Raw genomic sequence first — 21,020 nt, 5'->3', positions numbered from 1 at the left:
AGTGTCCTGCCCTGGGGAGCGCGCTTGCTCCCATTGGCCCCTTCTCCTCAGAGCGAGCCTTGGGGTCACGTCTCTCCTCCATGGTTCCCATCCCTGAGTCAATTCTAGGTCTTCACAGCTCACTAGGCTCTGGCTACCTCTCCAAGGTCACCTCCTACCCACTCCCCCTTAACCTGCCCCCACTGCTCCTCCACGCCCCAAGCACACTCCTACCTCAGGGCCTTTGCACTTTCTGTCTCTTCTGCCTGGTATGCTCTTAACAGACACCTGCTTGTGTCTCTGTCACACCCAAGTTTGCTAAGATTTCCTCCAAGTCCTCTTTTCAGAGAGGCCTTCTCTGACCATCATGCAGAAAATATCCCCGTCACTGCCTCCTTACTCTATTTTCCTTCATAGAATGTACATATTTTTAAATCGGCTTTCGTCTCCCTCCCTCTCCCACATTATAAGCTCAGGGACAGACTGTGCGTTTCTCCGCGGCTATTCTCAGCACCAGGCACAGGCCTGGCACCCAGCACGTACTGGCTGGGCAAACAGCTCCGGAGCTGACGAACCTGCGCGTTGCTCCAGCTGTCAGCTCACACGCCACCTCCTCCGAGGCCTACCCCGCCCCACCCTGCCACGTGGCTTCTCTCCCTTAGCCTTTTCTCCTTCGTGTGCTTGTCAAAATGTGTAATTACATGTGTTCGCATTTTAAAAAATGAACATATGCCTTGCCTTCCAAACCAGGAATCGGCCATTCTCGGGCAAGTTCTTTCCTCACGGTGACAAGACGGCTGCCCATGGCTGCAGGCGGACGGCACATCCCCTTGGCCACTCCGGGGAGAGAGAACACCAGCCGCTACAACAGACGCCCTCGACTTAAATCTCATCTACTGACCGACCTCACCTGGGTCACGTGGTGAGGGGAACAGGAGGCTCTGATTGGCCGGGCCTGGGTCACGTGCCCACCAGGAACTGGGCGGAGCTCACGGAACGCCCCGCGCTATTATCTGAGGAAGGGAAAACAGGTGCTGGGACTTGAAAAGTCTCAGTTCTATCCGAAGACTCTTTCCACAAAGGAAAAAGAGGAACTGGTTTACAAAAATTCACCATGACAGCCAGCTTCATTGGTATTTTTTAATGGCACATTAGAATAAATGGGAGAAAATCACAAGCCTCTCAAAATTTCACTTTTATGCTTTTCCTCCTTGCCGGGTACGTGTTCGTTGTTCTTGTCTCTCAGTAGCTACAGGGGCAGTTACGAGCTGCATGTGAAGCTGACGATGAACTTGGTCTCACAAAAAAGACAAAAGAAGAAACAGTCAGTAGTTTGTTAAATTCCGTTTATTGTGCAAACAAGGCTCAGAAATGTACAGACACGATGTGTGGGCTGAGAGATCTCCGCGTAGCTGTCACTGCACAACTACACTCCGCGAAAGCAGCAGCGAGGGCAGCTTCTCGGCACATTAACCTACCCGCGTTTTCAGAGAACACAATGAGAATGGATTACACATGGCCTACTTCTCTGATGGTCAAATTTTTTCCGCTCTAATCTTTAAGAACAAGTGGAGCCTTCACTTGATCTGCCACCTCCTTGCCATTCAGGGCCTCCACGATGGCGAGCGCGAACTCGAAGCTGGTCCCGGGGCCGCGGCTTGTGAGGATCAGGCCGTCCCTTTCCACGCGACTCTCCGAGTAGCTGTAATGACCTGGCAGGTAAAAATGAAAAAAGGTTACATCCTAATGGGCTATGCGAGAACAATGACTATTACTCAGCAATTCAATTCACTGTTACAGCATATTAGTAGTCCCCTATAAATTTTTTTTAATTTAATTTTTTTAAAAAAACTGTAGATAGCATTCAGAAACATTTTCTAGGCCCTCCAAGCTCTGCACCTTATGGTGACATTATAGACACTGGACACAGCAAAGGGTGAAATGAAACCTGTTGAAATGAAGCAAATATGCCTAAGTTAAATGCAGTTGCTAAGACCTTCAGTAAGTGTTGAAGGAGACGTCAGAGTGAATGCTAGTTATCCACATTTCTTTTTTTTGAGACAGAGTCTCGCTCTGTTGCCCGGGCTAGAGTGAGTGCCGTGGCATCAGCCTAGCTCACAGCAACCTCAAACTCCTGGGCTTAAGCAATCCTACTGCCTCAGCCTCCCGGATAACTGGGACTACACATGCCCGGCTAATTTTTTCTGTATATATTTTAGTTGGCCAGATGATTTCTTTCTATTTTTTTTTTAGTAGAGACAGGGTCTCGCTCTTGTTCAGGCTGGTCTCGAACTCCTGACCTTGAGCGATCCACCCGGCTCGGCCTCCCAGAGTGCTAGGATTACAGGCATGAGCCACCGCGCCCGGCCCACATTTCTATTTTACAATCAGTGCTCGAGTGAATCTGTAAATGCTGGGGAAGGGCAAGGAGGTGCAGCAATGACAAAGGCAGAAATGGCCTGAGTTCAGAGCCCACAGCCCGCACCCCGCTCTCTGCTGCCTCAAAAGCAAACCCAAACCATCGCAGCACAACACAGTGGAGGTGGAGGGTCGGGGGACAAGTGCAGAGGGAGAAACCACACTCACCTCTCAGGGACTTCTTCCTTCTGCGTCCCCCTAGTTGGCTATTTCTTGGCAAATATGATACCAAAGCTGGGATTCCTCCCCACACAGGCTTCCTACTCTCTCCCCCCACACCAGGCAGTCATCTCCGCCCCCTCTGCACACAGAGCCGCACCTGACCGGGCCCCCGCCTCCTTCCCCACACCTGTCCCCATCACTCTCCCACCTGGAGCTCGCCTTGCTGAACACAACAAGTTCCTTCCTGCCCCCACAGTTGCTGCAAAGGCTGCTCCCTCTGCCCAGAAAGCTCTTCCCAGCTCCTCAGCCCTTGGGCTTCAGCATCAACATCTACCCCCCCAGGGGTATCTGTGACCCCCTCTCTAAATCAGGTCCCTCTGTCTACTCTATCACAGCACTCTATTTCCTTCCCAGCACTGACACAGTCTGTAAACAATTTGTTTCCTTGTTTGTTCTCTATTCTTTAAAAGGGCTGGGCCTTCACTTGTCCCCGTCTGGACTACCACATTGATGGCACAAGGGAGGTGCCCCTTAAGTGTGAGGTCAATGAACGAATGCCCGTTCTTTGACTCCATCTCCCCTCTCCGCACCTGTCCACTGCGCAGAGATCTCTGCATTGTGACAGCTGTCCCTCCCGGTTCTGCACCCCACCAACCCATGCTCAGCATCCCAAAAGGTACCTTCCCAGAGTGTAAGGCAGAGCACATCCAGGTCCCCCACCCCCCAACCCAAGGAAAGCGCACACCAACTTTCTCTAGCACCTAGAAGTGACTTTGAACTCCATTCATGGCGCTCAAGGCCCTCTGGGGTCTGGCCTTCAAACCGAGACTGGACTAGAACTAGAAGAGAAAGGAAAGGAACCTGCTGTCCAGGTAGGAGGTAGTGGTGGCCTGGACTAGGCAGGTGACAGTGGTGATCAAAAGGAAATGACGGTCTGACATGGATCTTAGTGACAAAAAGTGCCCAGAACTTAGTGAAGGACTGGACATGGGGAGACTTCAAGGAGACTCCCAGTTGTCTGTCTTGGGTGACTGGGGGACATAGAGGACAAACAGATTTAAGGGAGGGGTTAAAGCAGACCAGGTTCCTCTGTGAAACCTTGCTATGTCCTGACGCACCCAGCTCTGACCACCTGCCCCACCCGACCCAGCGCAGACCCCCATATCTGGGAACGCCGCCAGCGCACGGCTTCATCTTGTTCTGTTTTCTGTTCCCAGTACCTGGCACTAGGCAGCAGCTCAGGAAAAAAAGCTTGCTCAACACACACAGAAACACTCATCTGATGACCTCCCGTAAGACAGAAGAATGAGCTTTAGAAACCACATATGAATGTTCATTTCTTTTCAAGTGGATCAATTAACAGTATCTATAGTAACTTGTCTTCCTATCTCATTAAAAATCAAGTCAGCCACTGAAATAACTGAGCACATAAAAAATTTCATATTTACACTACTGTAGAGAGAAAAGAGGTTCCCTAGTTTGAGGGGAGAAGGTTTTCATAATCTAGGATCATTTACTGATGGCTAAACCAGGCCAAGGCCATTTTAAATGCTAAATCAGAAAACCGGCTGGGCTGGGGCTCCCAGGGCCGCTGTGAGATGCACTCGAGGTGGTAAATGGTTCACTTAACAATGCCTTCGTGGCTACAATATTACAAGCAGGGCTTAAACTAGGTAAATACCCTTAAAGGTTCTAAGGTTCTTTGCAAAATTTCAACCAGGAAAAGCAAAAGGTTTACACTTATCAACTGCCTCCACCTAGTGGCCATGGCACAGAAAGATGACACAACCCTGCCCCCTCAGTGCCAGGAGGGCACACGTTTGGGAAGGGGGGGTGGTGAATGGACACATCTTATGCCTCAAGTTCAAACCAGCATAAGTCATTGATTTTTTTTTTTTTTTTTTAATTTTAAGCCAAGACCCCAAAACCAGGGAGTCTCTTCAGAGAGACGCACCGGGGCAGGCTTAGGGCACAGGGGTCAGCAACTAAAGGCCAGATCCCGGCCACTGCCTGTTTCATCAAATGCAGTTTCACGGGCACAAAGCCACGCCTGTTTGTTCATGAACTGTCTGTAGCTTCTCTGGAGTGACAACAGTCGAGCCAGAGACCTGCAGTCCTGGGAAGCAGGAAATGTTTGCCACCCAGCCCTTTGAGGAACAGCCAGCGGATTCCTGAGCACAGCAGTTCCGGGTTCAAATCCCAAGCCTGCCATTTAGCACCTGTCTGACTGCCAGGAGCCTCACTTTTCTCTTCTGTAAAATGGGAATGACACTAATCTAACAAACAGTACTAAACAATGGGGCTATTACCACAGAGGGTAGCGGGGTGAGGGCAGCCTTTTCACCACGGTCCTGAAGCAGGTGCCACTGTTATCCTCATTTGACAGATGAGGAAACTGAGGCTCAGAGAGATAAAGGAGCCTGCCCACAGTGAGTGGGAGAGCTGGGAGCCACCCCCACAATGTCTGGCTCCAGAGACCCTGCTCTTCACAGCTCGGCTATGTGATCAGGTATTCGAATGCTTACCACAACAACAGACAAACGAGAATGGAAATAAGACATTAAGTTATTTATTTATTTTAAAATCTGCACAATTGAAAGATTTTGCCCTTCAGATTCAATTGCCTATTTGAGAAAAAACTTTCATACTGATTTATTAAGTTCATGCAGAGACAAAGCAGAAGGGCCTCACCCAGAGTAGATTACCCAGTGATGATCACAGCTCCACCTCTCAGAATGTTCTGAAGGGGTAGAAATTTCAAATGTTTTTTCTTACAATAGGACTTACTGGCTAAATTCAATGCCTGGTAGCTTAAATGAGTGTGGGAGCCTTTTTCCAGCGGAGTTGGGGAGGGGCAGAAGGCAGAATTGGATGCAAGGCAGAGGGCTGGCCTGAGCTCCGGCCTGCCTCTGGGCAAGTCGCCTCACCTCTCTGAGCCTCAGTCTCACCTGTGAAGCCAGGATGAGGACACCTGCCTTGCTGGACACTGGGGACCAGGAGGCTCCACCCAGGTAATGTAGGTGAATGTGCTTCTAAACTTCGAGTTTGTGAGAATTAACAATCTAATTTTTTCTATTCCCGATCAACCTCAAACAGCGTCTTGCTCTGTAACCAGGGTAGAGTGCAGTGGTGAAATCACAGCTCATGGCAGCCTTGAATACCTAAGCCCAAGGGATCCTCCTGCCTCAGCCTCTCGAGTAGCTGGGACTATAGGCACATGTCAATATGCCCAGCTAATTCTTAAAATTTTTGTAGAAACAAGGGTCTCACTATGTTGCCCAAGCTGATCTCAAACTCCTGGCCTCAAGCAATCCTCCCACCTCAGCCTCCCTAAGTGCTAGATTATAGGCGGGAGCCACCCTGCCCTGCCAACTTCAATGTTTTTGAGGCATTAAAAGATAAAGAAAGCCTGATTCTGTTCTTTCCATTTCTTTCTAACCCTCTAAAATCTCTCCATAGTTCAAAGTAAATTCCTATATTTAAAATGCCCAGAAGCCTTTTAAAAAATGTATCAATTTTCACAGAGATAGTTTTAATGACAATTTACTATCTTTCTAGCAACTAAAATAAAATTATAGATATTTAAGAGAAGTACTACTTTGGATCAAATTTAAGTATATGCAGAATGTACAACACCAAGAGAGAACCCTGATGTAAACTATGGGCTTTGGTGATGATGATGTGTCAGTATAGATTCACTGACTGTAACAATCGCACCCCCTGGTACGACATGTTGACAGTGGGTGAGGCTGTGCATGGGGGCAAGGGGGCAGATGGGAATTCTCTGTACTTTCAGCTAAATTTTGCTGTGAAGCTAAAATTGCTACAAAAAATAAAGTTCATTAATTAAAAAAAGAATATGCAATATAATGAAAAAGCTATCACTTTCTTTTAAAAAGAGAGCTCCAGATATGTTCACAATGGCATTCGTGGATGATCATTATGGCATGGTTTTTAAGGGCAAAAAGTGGAAAACTACCTACGTGTCCGCCCGAAGGAGAACAGTTAAATATGACACGTCCAAACACTGGGCTAGCACACAGCACTTAACAAGAATGAAGCAAATCTAAATCTGTATGTGCTATAAGAAGATAACATAAGATATATTGTTAAGTTAAAAAAGCAAGCTGAAGAACAAGATTTAGTGATCTCATTTGAGTAAAAATATTAAACAAAAAAGGACAATGAGTATGTACAGAGAAAATTCTAGAGCTACACAGGAAATTTTAACAGAAGCTACCTCTGAGCAGTGGCAGGGGCTGGGGAAGATAGAGAAAGGAGGAGAATTTCATTTTACTTCACCCCCTCGTCTCTACTATTTGCAATTTTACCATGAATAGAAATCGCTTTTATAAAGACAGTAAAAATTACATGTCTAGCTGGTATTTATAACAGAAACATGTCATCAAGGGAACAGGCTGCCACTGGGGTGTTCTCTGAGTAAAGAAAGTAATGTTCACTTCACTTTGGACTGAGGGTAAAAGGGCACTTTCTGAAATGGCTGTCGAGGTTTAAAATTTACCCGCAGGCAGCCGGCAATGTATTTAGTAAAAATACCAGTTAAACCAGCATTTCATAATCACTTTCATCTGTGACGATGGAATCCGGCAGGCCTTTGGTGCAGACCACACGGCCCCCATCATAGCACACAGAGTGGCTGGCACGCACCACCTCTCTAGCCCGTGGTGAGGGCCACCTCTCAGCAAAAATACCTTCAGAGCGAGCAAGGCCTCACCACACCGTGGCCCCCGGAGACTCCCTACGTACTGGATTGCACTCATTGGGAAACAATGCCAAATGGCGTGTTTTTCTGAGACAGCCTTTTCGTACATTAAAATACAAGCATATACTTACTTCCATTCATCATTTTGTCTTTAGCAAGTGGGTGTGTTGTAACTTTACTTCCAAAACCTATTTCATGAGCCAACAGAGCAGTAGGACCTAAAAATAAGATCAATAAAAAGATCTAAGTGCAGATATAGAAAAATCCATGTTTTAAAAGTTGCAATAGCAAAAGTATTCTTCAAAATCAAGAGGCTCTTACCTAAAGTATAGTTATGAGTCTGAAATTAAACACTCCTTAGTATGAGAGGTAAAGTATGTTTATAACAAACCATTTGCTTAAATACTTCAATAACCATTTAATCAAAAAGATTTACCTTGATACCAGTAGAGCACACCAGATGAACAAAGTATGCTCACTTCCCTCCAGCCCCCTGCCCAAGAACAGGGACTGAATGTGCCAGGAGTCCAAAGGAGGGGGAGACCACCTTGGGGTGGGGCTAACTTCTTACTTCACTCTTAGCAAAAGGAAAGATTTAGTTACATATTAAAGGCAAGTGGTACTCTCTGAACTTCTGGACATTATTGCTGTTTTATAATTTTATTTTTCTACTTGAAAATGAAAAATGGAAAATTAACTCATTCATCCATCTATCCATCCAAATATACCAGGTGGTAGGGTGATTAATATGAACAGCACATTGTTCCCTCCCTGAAGGAGATACCTGTGAAATGCCTTACGGGCTGAGACGTAAAGGCACCAGCATCACTTTATTTACAGGTACTAACTTGAGATTTTTATCCAAATGTATTCATTGAAAATGGTCAACTTCAGTGATGATCACAAGCATATTTTGTATGTAACGGTCCTCAAATAAAGATTAAAACCGAAAAGGTTTTATACCTTTAACTATTACCCTATCTTAAAACTTTTTACAAAGTATTTATTGTACCTTTTTTCTCTAAGCCACACAATAAAAAATTCTTTCTAAGGTCTCATGTCATACCTAGAAAAACATGTTAGAACAGCATCTTGACCTTTTAAACACTTAAGGTGCTGTGGGTGGCTAAGACCCTACAGTACAGTCTGTATACATTTAGCTTCAGCAAACCTAAGACTTAGTCTTACTGACCTTTCATTTTTCAACAGGAATCCAAGAAAAAGTAGTTATATAACATACCCTCAGACCATAGCTGTTACAAACAGTACAAACACACAAATACCTAATTACATAAGCTTTCTGCCTAATATCAGGTGTCAGTTTCAGCCCATGTCCTGATCTACAGCTCTTAAATCAAGCCTCAAATATATGTCTCCCTTCCTGTTACTTTCATTCTACATACAAGGCAACAGCTATGTATGGTAGCAAACTGTAAAAGTCTATAAAAATTGAATGACTGTCACTTGATTTTTATTTGAATGATTTCATAAATTACCTTTCTTTCTTATTTGTTAAGATTTTAAGAAGTAAGAAATTCCTATATTTTAAAGTAAACTTCAGTAGATGATCGTACAGCGAGGAGAGTGATCATGTAATGAGTTAGAATTTTTAGACCGCTCCCTTCAAGGTGATAAAATTGCTGCCTACAATAATGTTAATAAATTTATGTTACAGCTGGATGTAGGAATTTACTGATAGCTTACTCATCACGGTAAGCTCTTAATTACTGCTTTCTGGGACTTAAGAACCCTATTTAGAAGATGACACAGACATTCAGTACTCCCATTACTTGAAATTCTGATGCATGAGAATGCTGCCGAGTCTGCACTACCATGGAACTGTGAGGGTGAAGTTGACCAAATCCCCTTCTGCAGTCCAAGAAACCAAAACCAACAGTGCCACCCTGTGGTAACTTATAAAACACTTACACCTTGAGCAACATCCCGCCCCCCAACTCCTCCAGGTGTCCAAGGGCTCCTTCCTGGAGCCCTGATGCCCAGACCTCATGCCCACCTTCACCTCCAAGCTTCCCCCCGCCCCCACCCCGAGTAAATCTCATTTAATTTTCTTCTCAAGATAGTCTCCCTTCCAATTTCTGTCTTGCCCATTTACTCAATATTAAAGGCTAAGCTAATACTCTTTCAGTTCAAAAAACAGTTTCCAATTCCTAACTGCAACACTTTAGAAGAATAAACTGATTTTTTTGTTTGCTGATTTAAAAAATCTGAATCTCTTCCATCATTCCTCTGTTCCAATCCCATTACACACTTGAGTTACTGCCTTTACCCGGCTCATTATCACACTTTTCCCTATTTTTGTGTAGTGCCTCAAACAGTGGTGCAGGATATTCAACAGTATAAACTGCTAGAGTGTTGTTTATTTTTTAATGTCAATTTAAATTATTATAAGGTCCACATGCTTCCAAGCAAGGCATTCAAGTTTGCCTGACCACAAAATAGCGAACCAGATGTGGCTGATCATTTTGCTACCTTCGTGGCACAGAAGGACGCACTGACATGCAGTTTTACCTTCAGCAGAGTTGTAAGAGAACAAACCCAGGCCAAACCCTTACTTTCTTCCTTTGGTCAAAGCACCTAAGAAAGAGTCTACTTTCACAGAAGCAGACTAGTCAAAGAAAACCAAACTAACAGGATCTCTGACCTTCTCCCCAAAGAGTACAGCTCCCTGGGCTGCAGAGACTGCAGTACCCTTGGGCAGGGGACAATTCCCTGATTCTTGTGACCCCAAGGACAGGGCCAGGATGGTCACCTCCGTGGTCCTCCCAGTCCCTAATGCTGCAGTTCTCAAACATTTACGGCTTAAGATCTCTTTAGCTTTTATGTGGGTCACTTCCATCAATATCTGCCATGTTATAAATTAAAACTGGGAATTTTTTTTTTAATAAATTCACCCTGACTGATAAACTGGGAAATTTTTAAAACACAAGAATGGCATCATCATACTCTGATGTCACTCTTGCAAGAATGAGAAAGAAAAAGGCAAATAATATCTTAGTAGTATCTGCTTTGACCTGACGAACCCACTGAAAGAAAGACTGAGAAAGAAAGACTTTGAGAAACACTGATTGCTCTGATGCAAATTTCCTAGGATCCCTGGCCCGTAACTTTTTAAAAAAAAGTCTATTGTATTGAACAAAACACCACGTAATTTATAAAACCATCCATTCATTCATTCACTCTTCATTCATTCACTATTAAATGTTTGAATATTTAATAAACATTTAATAAAGACCTGTAAAAAGGAAAGCATGGGCAAAAATCACACTGCGGAAAAATGCAAGATGGCAGAATATCATCTGATATTAAAGCAACAAGAATGGATTTTAAAATGGTATCAGAAAACAAAATATTCTTAAGTTACAAAGATGTGGGGACATCTATGAAGAACAAATGACCTTATTCTAAATTATATGGCAGATAATGCGGTGCCCAAGATCATTCAACACAGAATCAGAAAACGCCCAGGAAGCAGGCGGAAAGCACCGTGAGGCTTCTGAATGTGCAGGGCAGGCACAGGGCAGAGCTGTTATGTTTGTGTCTGACAGATTCTTGCTGACTCTGTGCTGGCAAAAAGACTTTCTGGCAGAGAGATTTGCTGTAACAAGCTGTTTACTGAATTCCAGAGGCCCTTATTTTGCTCTGAGGTCAACCAAACACGGAAAACACTAAGTTTCACTGAATGTAGATCAAAGGCACTGAAGCAGAAGAGGGAACAATTGCACTCATTTCTGAAATGACACCGACTTCATGCCACCCAAACTAAATACATCAACACAGATGCCCTTCATGCTTTACAAAGGGAAGAACTATTTGGAGTAAAACCTTGTAACGAAAGGCTACTCACTCCACCAACCAACGACACACTTAACACAGGCTGCACGTTACCTGCGCAGATGGCGGCTATGAGCCCCTTCCTTTTTTCCTGTTCCTTCAGTATCTCTTTCACAGCAGCAGACTAGTCAAAGAAAACCAAAATATATCAAGTTACCATTAAGCCGCAAACCAATCTCTCACCAGGAAACTTTAGTAGAATCTGATTTTAGCTTAAACCACAAAAGCTCTTCGACCTATTTTCTAACAACATTTCTAATCATTAATATAAAAATTAGCACATTCATAATGTGTCTGTATTCTTAAACCCAAGCAAGGCATTTATTATGAGAAAGGCATTCCTCCACATTTAAAGATAAGGGGAAAAAAAGCAGTTTCCCGTGGGCACATTTGACCCTTGCCATTTTATACTCCAGGGAACAAGAAACAGAAGGGAGGAAAGGTAGTGTTTGCAGGGAGAGGAACAGACTCTAGCAGGACATGATCCCTAACACCCAATTCACCAGCTTCCTGAGTGTTTCTACCTGCCCTGCCCCACCCACTGGCCTCCCCCACCTGCTTCTCAGGGGCTGACTCTTGGCTCACAACTTAAAATGAAACAGCAGAGGCCCCGCTGATGACATGTTATTCCTGCTGGTGACTCTCAGCCCCAGCCTCCCTCAACCCTGACTGCCGCGTGGACAGCCAGTCCCTTCCTCCTTCAATGCCTGGCCCTTCCCAAAGCACACAATCAGATCATTCTGCTGCTGCAGGGGGAAAGAAATAAGTAGTCTTCCTTTGGACTGTACTCACTGAATCTGTTCACAAATAATTGTTCTACCAATTCAGCTTACTTTCACAGCAAATGTTACTAAAAATATTGTTTTGAGTCAAGGCCAGTACAGCATTTTGTTAATTTTAGTTGTTTCTATTGTATTCATAGCCTCCTCCCTGAAATATCTGAAAAATAGCAAAACCAACAGAACACGAGCAGATGCTGAAATACTTTCTATAGAGTCCCCCCACCCCCCCAGCTTTACTGGGGTGTAACTGAGAACAGTCTTTACCTCAGATAAATTCTGTGCACCCAGATTCCCTCCTGGCAGGACCACCACATCATACGGTCCCTGTAACAGTTTAAAAAAAAAAAAAAAAGTAAAAACATTTCGTTTCAAATGTACATTAAAGTGAGAGTCCAATAACACTTTCCTATTTTAAATGTGGGACACAAGCAAAATACAGGAGATTATCTAAATATCTGCCAACAGTAGAACAGTTAAGTAAGTTAAGGTGTATCCATATGATGGAATTTTGTTGCAACTAGCAGAATATGCAGAAAATCAGTATACAGTAACACGAAAGGGTGTCCATGTTGCAGAACAGCAGGTGTAGTATACTTATTGCTGTAAAAAAACAAAAAAATATAATGAAGATAGATGAATGTATGCATGTGTATAAACACTGCATACACACCCCACGTGTTGGTGTATACAGGTGTGCAGAGACAAAGGAGATGCTCCAGCTGCTAATGGGAGTAGTGTGGGCTGGGGTGGGGGTGGAGAGGGAGAATAAGAAAGGGACATTTAACATTTTGGCATTATATATATATTGTATGAATCATTCTTCAATAACAATGTACATAGCAATTTAAAAAATTAAAAGAAAGTTTTGAGTAAAAGGTGTAGAAAAAAATATTTTTAACTTGATGAAATATGAGCAGGGGGGTATATTTTAATATCCCAAACACCAAAACATTTTAGAAATATAATTAATTTCAAACTTGCTGAAATTACAAAATAGAAATTGGTTTCTTTTTTTGAGACAATGTCTTGCTCTGTCACCCAGGCTACAGTGCAGTGGCCTCATTATATCTCACTGCAACCTCAAACTCCTGGGCTCAAGCAATCCTTTTGCCTCAGCCTCCCAAGTAGCTGGGACTACAGGCATGTACCACCATGCCTACTTTTTTATTTTTTGTAAAGACAGGGTCTTGCTTTGTTGCTCATGCTCGTCTCAAACTCTTTTTTTTTTTTTTTTTTTTTTTTTGTTGAGACAGAGTCTCACTTTGTTGCCCAGGCTAGAGTGAGTGCCGTGGCGTCAGCTTAGCTCACAGCAACCTCAAACTCCTGGGCTTAAGCGATCCTACTGCCTCAGCCTCCCGAGTAGCTGGGACTACAGGCATGCGCCACTATGCCCGGCTAATTTTTTCTATATAGATTTTTAGGTGTCCATATAATGTCTTTCTATTTTTAGTAGAGACGGGGTCTCGCTCAGGCTGGTCTCGAACTCCTGACCTTGAGCAATCCACCCGCCTCGGCCTCCCAGAGTGCTAGGATTACAGGCGTGAGCCACCGCGCCCGGCCTTCGTCTCAAACTCTTGGCGTCAAGTGATCCTCCAGCCTTGGCCTCCCAAAGTGCTAGGATTATAGGCATGAGCCACTGTGCCCAGCCTAGAATTACTTTTTAAGACCATAAACATCCTGTTATTTTAAAACCAACCAAAACTCAAAACTAAAAAGAAAATGTGTAAATTACAGAATTTCTTTCACTCCTTTTAGAATCTGAACCAAACAGTACATACGCACAAAAGGTAACCACTTCCCCAAAAAACTACAAATAGAACTATCACATAAATCAGGAATTCGGCTACTGGGCATTTATCCAAAGGAAAGGATATCAGTATACTGCAGAGACTTCTGCACCCCCACCATTTATTGCAGTACTATTCACAACAGTCAAGATTTCAAATCAACCTAGGTGTCCAACAACAGATGAATGGATAAAGAAAATGTGGTAAACACAATGGAATACTATTCAGCCATAAAAAATAAAATCCTATCATTTGCAACATGGACAGAACTGGAGGATAATATGTTAAACATGAAGTAAGTGAGACACAGAAAGATAAATATTGTATGTTCTCACTCATATGTGGAAGCTAAAGAAAGAACTAAAAAGTAGGACAGAGGATACTAGAAGCTGGAAAGAGTAGAAGGAAGGGTGGGATAGGGAGAGATTTGTTAAAGGATACAAAATAACATTTAGAAAGCAGGAATAAGTTCTAATATTAGATACCACTGTAGGACGACTACAGTTAATAATATTTCGCAGTTTCAAACAGGAGAAGACGGAATGTTCCTAATACAAAGAAATGATAAATGTTTGAGATGGTAGATATGCTAATTACCCTGATCTAATCACTATACATAATAAATAAAATAAACAGGTAACCACTGTTCTAAAATAGCCAGATAGCACAGAACCAAAAAAAAAAAAAAAAACCCTGAGAAAAACCAATATTCATTTCTACTTCTCACTTGTAACACACTATTAACAGGCCAGGCGTGGCTCACACCTGTAATCCCAGCACTCTGGGAGGCCGAGGTGAAGGATCACTTGAGCGCAGGAGTTCAAGACCAGCCCGAGCAAGAGCAAGACCTCGTCTCTACTAAAAACAGAAAAATCAGCCAGGTGTCATGGCACAAGCCTGTAGTCCCAGCTACTGGAGAGGCTGAGGCAAAAGGATTGCTTGAGCCCAGGAGTTTGAGGCTGCCATGAGCTACAATGATGCCACTGCACTCTACCAGGGTGTCAGGGCGAGGCTCTGTCTCAAAAAACAAAATAAAAATAAAACAAAAACAATTTATAAAGTTTCAACATCTTACATGTAAATATCAAAATTCAAACTCTCCACAAGCTAGCAATGAAATATCTGAATTTATTATAAAGGAATAAACTTTCTTCTATGCCCTGAAGACAGCTTGGTGTGGGGAACCATACTCAAGATGTGTCAGCAGGGCACAGCTAGCCGTTCACAGGCCTCCTTTCTGCCTCCTTTCCTGTTGTGACTTTGCTCCCAGAGGGGACAGCCCATGCTCCCACCAAGATGACCCGTCACCGGATCCCGTGAAAGGGTGTGCAAAAGGGTCTGTGGGTGGGCATGTTTCTGAGGACACAAATCCTGACAGATTCCCAAAAGTGCTCTTTGCCCTTAAAGGTAAGAACCATCATTGTAAAGATACTGAAAAAGTGATACAAAAAAAAAAAAAAGAGAGGGAGAGAAAAATAACAAAACAAAGAAAAAAGTGATACAATTTAAGTAGGATTCTTACTCCTCCCTTAATCCAACCACTAATCAAGTGTGGGTTGTTCCACGTAAAACAAATCACACATCTGTGTCACTGTAAAGAGAAAAGCAAAGAGGAGCTTTAGAAAAAGAGGTGGGAGATGTGGCAGTTGATTCTCTCCTATCAGGTGAAAGTGTGTAACAGGCGGCAAGGATGCCTGTGTGCCTGTGTAAGCCGGGACACTGATGAGAGAACAGCGCCCATCCAGTCACCCACCCCCACCCATTCATCCTTCCATCCGCCACGCACCCATCCACCCGCCCACTTACTGAGCCTGCGGTATCAAGCAATAGCCAAGTTCTATGGATATAGAGCAGAAAGGCCAAGTCCTCTTCTTCCCAGTTTAGTTCAGGGGGGAAACAGCTAAGCAAAAAGATTTTCTTAAAATAGGTCTGTACCAACAATTGCCTTAGATATAGCCAAAAGACATCTCAAGAAACTAATCAGAGAAGCCATATGAAGGAATAATTCCATGTATGAGGAACAAACCTGTTTTTTTGCATCTTCAAGACTGGCATCAGGACAAATGACAACATCACGGCTACACTGTACTGGGTCTTTTCCAGCCAGACCCGCAATGGTGACCTTGATCTAAGACAAAGACATCATTATGATATTTAAGAACACTGAAACATAAATTTAGGGTAACATTTTCACAGATGCCCTGTGTTTTAAAGTAATGTGTCCGAAAATACTGCAATAAAACCATGCTAAATTTAAGCTAATACACTGGCTAAATATATTTAGTAACTAGGTCTGACCCAATTTATAGCTGCTGTCCTGGCACCCTGTGTGGTTAGAACACCCTTTCTCCCCCAAGTATTCTGGTTTGGGTGATAAGTTATATGATCATCCTATTAATAACCCATCTCACAAGGTTATTGTGGCCATTTAAACCTCATGGTATTTCTGTAAAGTCAAAATGCAAGTTAAAACAACAAAATACTACTTTATCTTGCAAAAATTTTAGAAGTTAACAATACTAAGCGCTGGTGCTGGAAAAATAGGAATTTTCCTATGCTGCTGGTGGGACTACAAATTGGTACACTGAAGAGCAACTTAGCAAAACCTAGTAATGCTGACTATGGGCTGTCTCTTGGCCTAGCGATTCCACTTTTAGGTATTAATATATAGCTTGGAAAAACCTCCACACATTTGCATGAGGAAACCTATACAAGTATATTTATTACAATATTGTAATGCTGTAATTAGAAGAATGGATAAATTGTGGCATATTGATACTATGCAATACTGAGCAGCAATTTTAAATGAATTAACTGCATTGACATGTATCTTCATTTTTGAGAACCAGAAGAATGTAGGGTTAACAGACTCTGGGGCCAGACTGCCTGGGTCTGAGTTCCGGCTTTTGTACTTACTAAATCTGCAATGTGTGTACATTATTTAGAGTCTCATGAGTCTCTGTGCCTCAATATCTAACTTATGGGGTTGTCATAGTGCCTAGATTGACGCCTAGCACAGAGTAAGTGCGAAGTGTAATGCATAGTCATGCAGAATGAGAACCACAGTCTAATGCTACTTTAAAGACATGCATGGGATGGATATGCATCAATGTAAGGACGGCAGTTATCTCTAGGGAAGGAGGAACAGGCATAGGATTGGGGAAATTTACAAACGGGTCTTCGAGTATATTTCTTTAAAACATTTGCTCTTTAAGAAATGAGTCTGAAAGAAATATTGCAAGATGTTAACAAGTATTAAATGTGGGCAGTGGGTAAACAGGTATTTATTATTATATAATCTGTGAACTTTTGTGTATGTTTGAAGTATTTCAAAGAATACCATTTTATTAAAACTTTTAAAAAATCCAAAAATTTTAAAAAATGGGGAAAGCAAAAAGCAATGGAAAACTTACCCCAGCTCGTCTCATGACGTCTACAGGGATGACTGTCTCCATTTCCTCTGCTCCTTTAGCCAGGATGACCAGGGCTCTTTTGGAAGCCATTTTTATGTTATATTTCTTAAAGACTTAAGAAGGGGGGGGGGGGGCGGTTAAAAAAACTTTCACCACAACCCTGGAATACTCAAAATTTTTAAGTTTAGGAACATTTTCAAACAGAGTAACTAGGTATCTGAGGGAAAAGGCTCTGATAGACAAACACAACTGATACTGAAGAAAAGCAATTTAGATTAACATTGGTTTACACAGTAGAGTTTCAATTACTCTATTCCTGAGATGAAAACACAGATTGCTTACAGCTTCTACCATGTTTTCTCAAATCCAATTTCTAATAACATATCACAAATGAAGTTTTCTAAAACACAAGTGCGTGGGTCTTGCATTTCACACAATGGGAGATGATACAGTATTTTCTGAAGTACCATTTCAGAGAAATGAAAAAACTGAATTTCATGGGCACTAATTTAAACAGTTTTTGGCAACTAACCTGTTAAGAGTTTTGGAGGGGATTTTTTTTTTTTTTTTTTAGTTCCAATAACTGTACTAAAGGCTGGGCGGGGTGGGGGAGAGTTGTTAAATGTCTGAAAACTTTTTTTTATGATCAGGAAAGACGGAAATCCCCACTGAAGTCAACCCAACTAGATTCCATCGGCCCACAAAGTTCTCTCATTGTACACAGCAGCGGCTAAACGAGGTTCTGGGGCTTTTTTAGCCTATTTTTCTAGAGAGTTCGCCGTCCGTGCAAAACAGACTTTATAATAAAGTGATCTCAACACGGACAAGGTTAACTAGTTCCAAGCAGATGAAAAGTCATGCAAAACACTTGGGACGCTTTAGCGTTGCTACCAGGCTGGCGGCCGAAAATCACAGTATCTGCTTATGCTAGAACGTCGCGTGTTTCTCAAACGCACGGACGCCCGGCGGGTCCGGCCCAGCGCCCGGACCCGACTGGGCCTCGCGAGGCGAGCGCCGGCTCCGGCCCAGGCCCCGCACCCGGGATGGGCCCAGCGCCCCCAGCCGCCCGCAGCGCCGCACTCCCCTGACCTGTACCCCGCGTCTTTTCCTACAGACGCAGCAACTCGGCCAGCCGGGAACGACTCACCCCTACCTACAAAGAAGGGAGACGGACGCACGCACGCACGCACGCACGCACGCACGCACGCACGCACGCACGCGCGCCGCCCGGCCCCTCAACCGCGCACTGCGCAGACTCGCGTTGCTTCGCGGCGCGCTGCGTCACGTCCGGCCGAGCCCACCCCGGATCCCGGCTGGGAGTGGGGCCCGTCTTTCCGCGGCACCACCGCAATCCTGGATTCACGGGCCCGCACGGAACTCCGCCTCGCGAATGGCACAGTCCAACCTGCCCCGGGTGCCCGCTGGGTTTAACCCTCTCTCTGCCACGGCCCAGTGGCGCGAAGCGGGTCTCTGGAGCGGCCGTGGCTTGTCTGAGCTGTGCGTATTTATAAACTAGAACCTTCCTTCACGTTTCTTGTGAACACTCCTGTCTCCCTTTCCCTTGTCCCGCTTGTCCCGAACGCCTTCTCGTTTCGCCTCCCATCTGTGGGGATTCTTTTCCAGGTCCCGGCGATTCTGTCGGGCATTTATTCACGCACGGTAATTTTCTGGGTGTCAGTTTCTCTCGACGATGCTAGTTAAAGGTCCTGCTACTGCACCCACAGGATGACAGACAGCAACGCTGGTCACATAAGTCTAATAAGTAATTTGTTAAGTAGGTTTACATCATAATCTCAATTTTTTTCACCAGTATACTAACGAGGAAATAATCTCAAATTTTTAAAAATGTTTGTTAAATATTAATACTTTTACAAGTTTCAAAAATCAAAACGGAAAGTATTACGTTAAACAGATACGTCCCCATCCAGTCCTATCCCCATCCCCTGCAGGTAACAACGTTGCTGGTTTCTTGTGCGTCCTTCCAGTGTTTCCTTGTGCAAGCACAAGCAAATACAAGTATATATTATTAATATTATTTTCCTTCTTTCTCCCACAAAAATGTAGTAGACTATATACATTGTTCTGCACGTCCCCCATCCACCTACACACACTTAAGTGAATATCTTGGGAGAGCTTTTCCTATCCAAAAGAACTTCCTCATTTTATTTATTTTTCAGATAGGTACATCCTGGACATGTTTCGTAGTTTATTTGCTGGTGCCCTGCTGATAACACAAGTTATTTCCAATCATTTTCTATAGAGAGCACTGCATGGAATAACCTTATACATATGTCCTACTTGTGCAAGTATAACCAGAGGGGAAATTCCCAGAAGTGGGAAATACATTTGAGCAACGCCATACAGGTTGAGCCATTTAGCACTCTCACCAGTAATGCAAGAAATCAAACTGTATTTTAAATATATCAGTGTTTTTAAGATTTCAATTTAGATATTAAATCATTTATTTTCAAGAAATATTTTATTTTTCTTTGTTAGTTTACAAGGCACTAAATGGTGGTGAAAGTGTTTTGTATTTATTTTTTAAAATTGCAAAGAGTCAATTATGCAACATTCTGCACTTGCACAAAAGTTTGAAATAAATGTCTTTAATCATTTATTTTAAGAAGAAACTTTTAGGAGCTCTGAAATGACTTCACCTCTGGCTATTTGCAAAAGAAGCAAGCAAAAGCCACCCCCTTTCAGCTTTGTAGGAGTGTGGAAAATAGGAGTGACAGAGGAGGCAAATGGTCAGATGTGTGCTTGCAGATTCACAGAGGGATTTAGGTAGATGGAAGGAAAACCAAAAGAAGGCATGCTGTTTTGCTCCAGTTCCTGTAGTAAACTTTTAAAAGGAGACAACTGTGCTGGTGGTCTACAGCATGGGACAGCCGTGACAGAGTAAGAATGGCAAAATAGATGGTTCAACAATGAGAAAGAGAATGAACCAGAGTTCACACTCCTGAGATACCTGCATTACCATTGAGCTCTGAAATGGGTATTTTTATCCAACTAATACATTACATACAGTTTCTTTAAAACTCAAATATCACTCATGGTAGATTGGATTATTTTTCAGAAATAGTCTTTCACCTTCCACCAGCATGGGTGGAGTGTTCTTTCTGTCCCTTGATTTTGGGTTTGGCCTTGGTTGGGCCAGTGGAATGTTAACAGATGACTGATCAAAGCCTTAAAAAGTACTGACCTGATGATGAGGCCTGTGCTCTTGAGCTTTTGAATTGCCATAGAAAGAACTTTCACCCAGAGAAGTGCTGTTGTCTTCTCCACCTGGGTTTCAGAATGAGTACATGTGGAACAGAGCTGCCCCAGCCAACCTGCACAACTAACAACCCGAAGCAATCACCACAGCCAAATGGCAGACTGTAGCAGTCAGGTTTTGCTACATAGCAGTAGCTAACTGATGCAGCAGCAGCCTTGACTCAGTCCTTTCCTACTCCTCAGCCCTGCTCTTCAGAAGCAAATATTGTCAACTCTTTAAATTATTTCTTCTGGTAATTATCTCAGTATTTTTAAGCAGTATGCTAATATTTTCTTTCTCATTTATTGGCTTTAGACATTATATGTGGACTTCCTAGCAAGTATTATCATAATTTTCATTCTGCAGATGTGAACATTGAGGTCCAGAAGGGCGAAATGACTGTAAAAGGTCCTGCAGTCTTGGTCAAATTCAGATATTCTAATGCCAAATTTCACACTCTACTCACCATATATACTCTTGTCAGTATTACTTAATAATAAGTCAGTAACACTCACGACACTCTTTTTACAGTTCACACATATTTCTCATCACACATTTATAGAACAAAGCCAAAAAATTAAACCATTTACCAAAAAATATTGCAGTGGTACTGGCAGTGAAGACACTTCCTCATTCAGTCCCCTATTT

The 21,020-nt window shown here is 43.2% G+C and overlaps 1 protein-coding gene across 1 annotated transcript; it reads right to left on the bottom strand.

Annotated features, from left to right (window-relative positions):
* Positions 1-1,307: 1,307 nt before the first annotated feature.
* PARK7 (Parkinsonism associated deglycase) lies at positions 1,308-18,320 on the bottom strand. The gene is made up of 7 exons (XM_069477316.1): positions 18,206-18,320; positions 17,117-17,229; positions 15,730-15,831; positions 12,181-12,240; positions 11,189-11,258; positions 7,414-7,500; positions 1,308-1,691 (listed from the first exon to the last, which is right to left on the bottom strand). The coding sequence occupies exons 2-7, from the start codon at positions 17,204-17,206 to the stop codon at positions 1,531-1,533; spliced, it is 570 nt and encodes a 189-aa protein (XP_069333417.1). The 5' UTR covers positions 17,207-17,229; positions 18,206-18,320; the 3' UTR covers positions 1,308-1,530.
* Between the last annotated feature and the right edge of the window lie 2,700 nt (positions 18,321-21,020).

The sequence above is a fragment of the Eulemur rufifrons genome, chromosome 8, assembly GCF_041146395.1.
Source record: "Eulemur rufifrons isolate Redbay chromosome 8, OSU_ERuf_1, whole genome shotgun sequence".
Taxonomy (NCBI): Eukaryota; Metazoa; Chordata; class Mammalia; order Primates; family Lemuridae; genus Eulemur; species Eulemur rufifrons.
The sequence above is the reverse complement of the archived record's forward strand: the minus strand, read 5'-3'. Positions and strand labels throughout refer to the sequence as shown.

Coding starts and splice junctions, on each gene's coding strand:
- PARK7 (XM_069477316.1), bottom strand. CDS start 17,206: ATGGCTTCCAAAAGAGCCCTGGTCATCCTGGCTAAAGGAGCAGAGGAA. Junction 15,832..17,116: donor ACGTCATGAGACGAGCTGGG/GTAAGTTTTCCA, acceptor TCTTTGTCTTAG/ATCAAGGTCACCATTGCGGG. Junction 12,241..15,729: donor TTGAAGATGCAAAAAAACAG/GTTTGTTCCTCA, acceptor AAACTGTTACAG/GGACCGTATGATGTGGTGGT.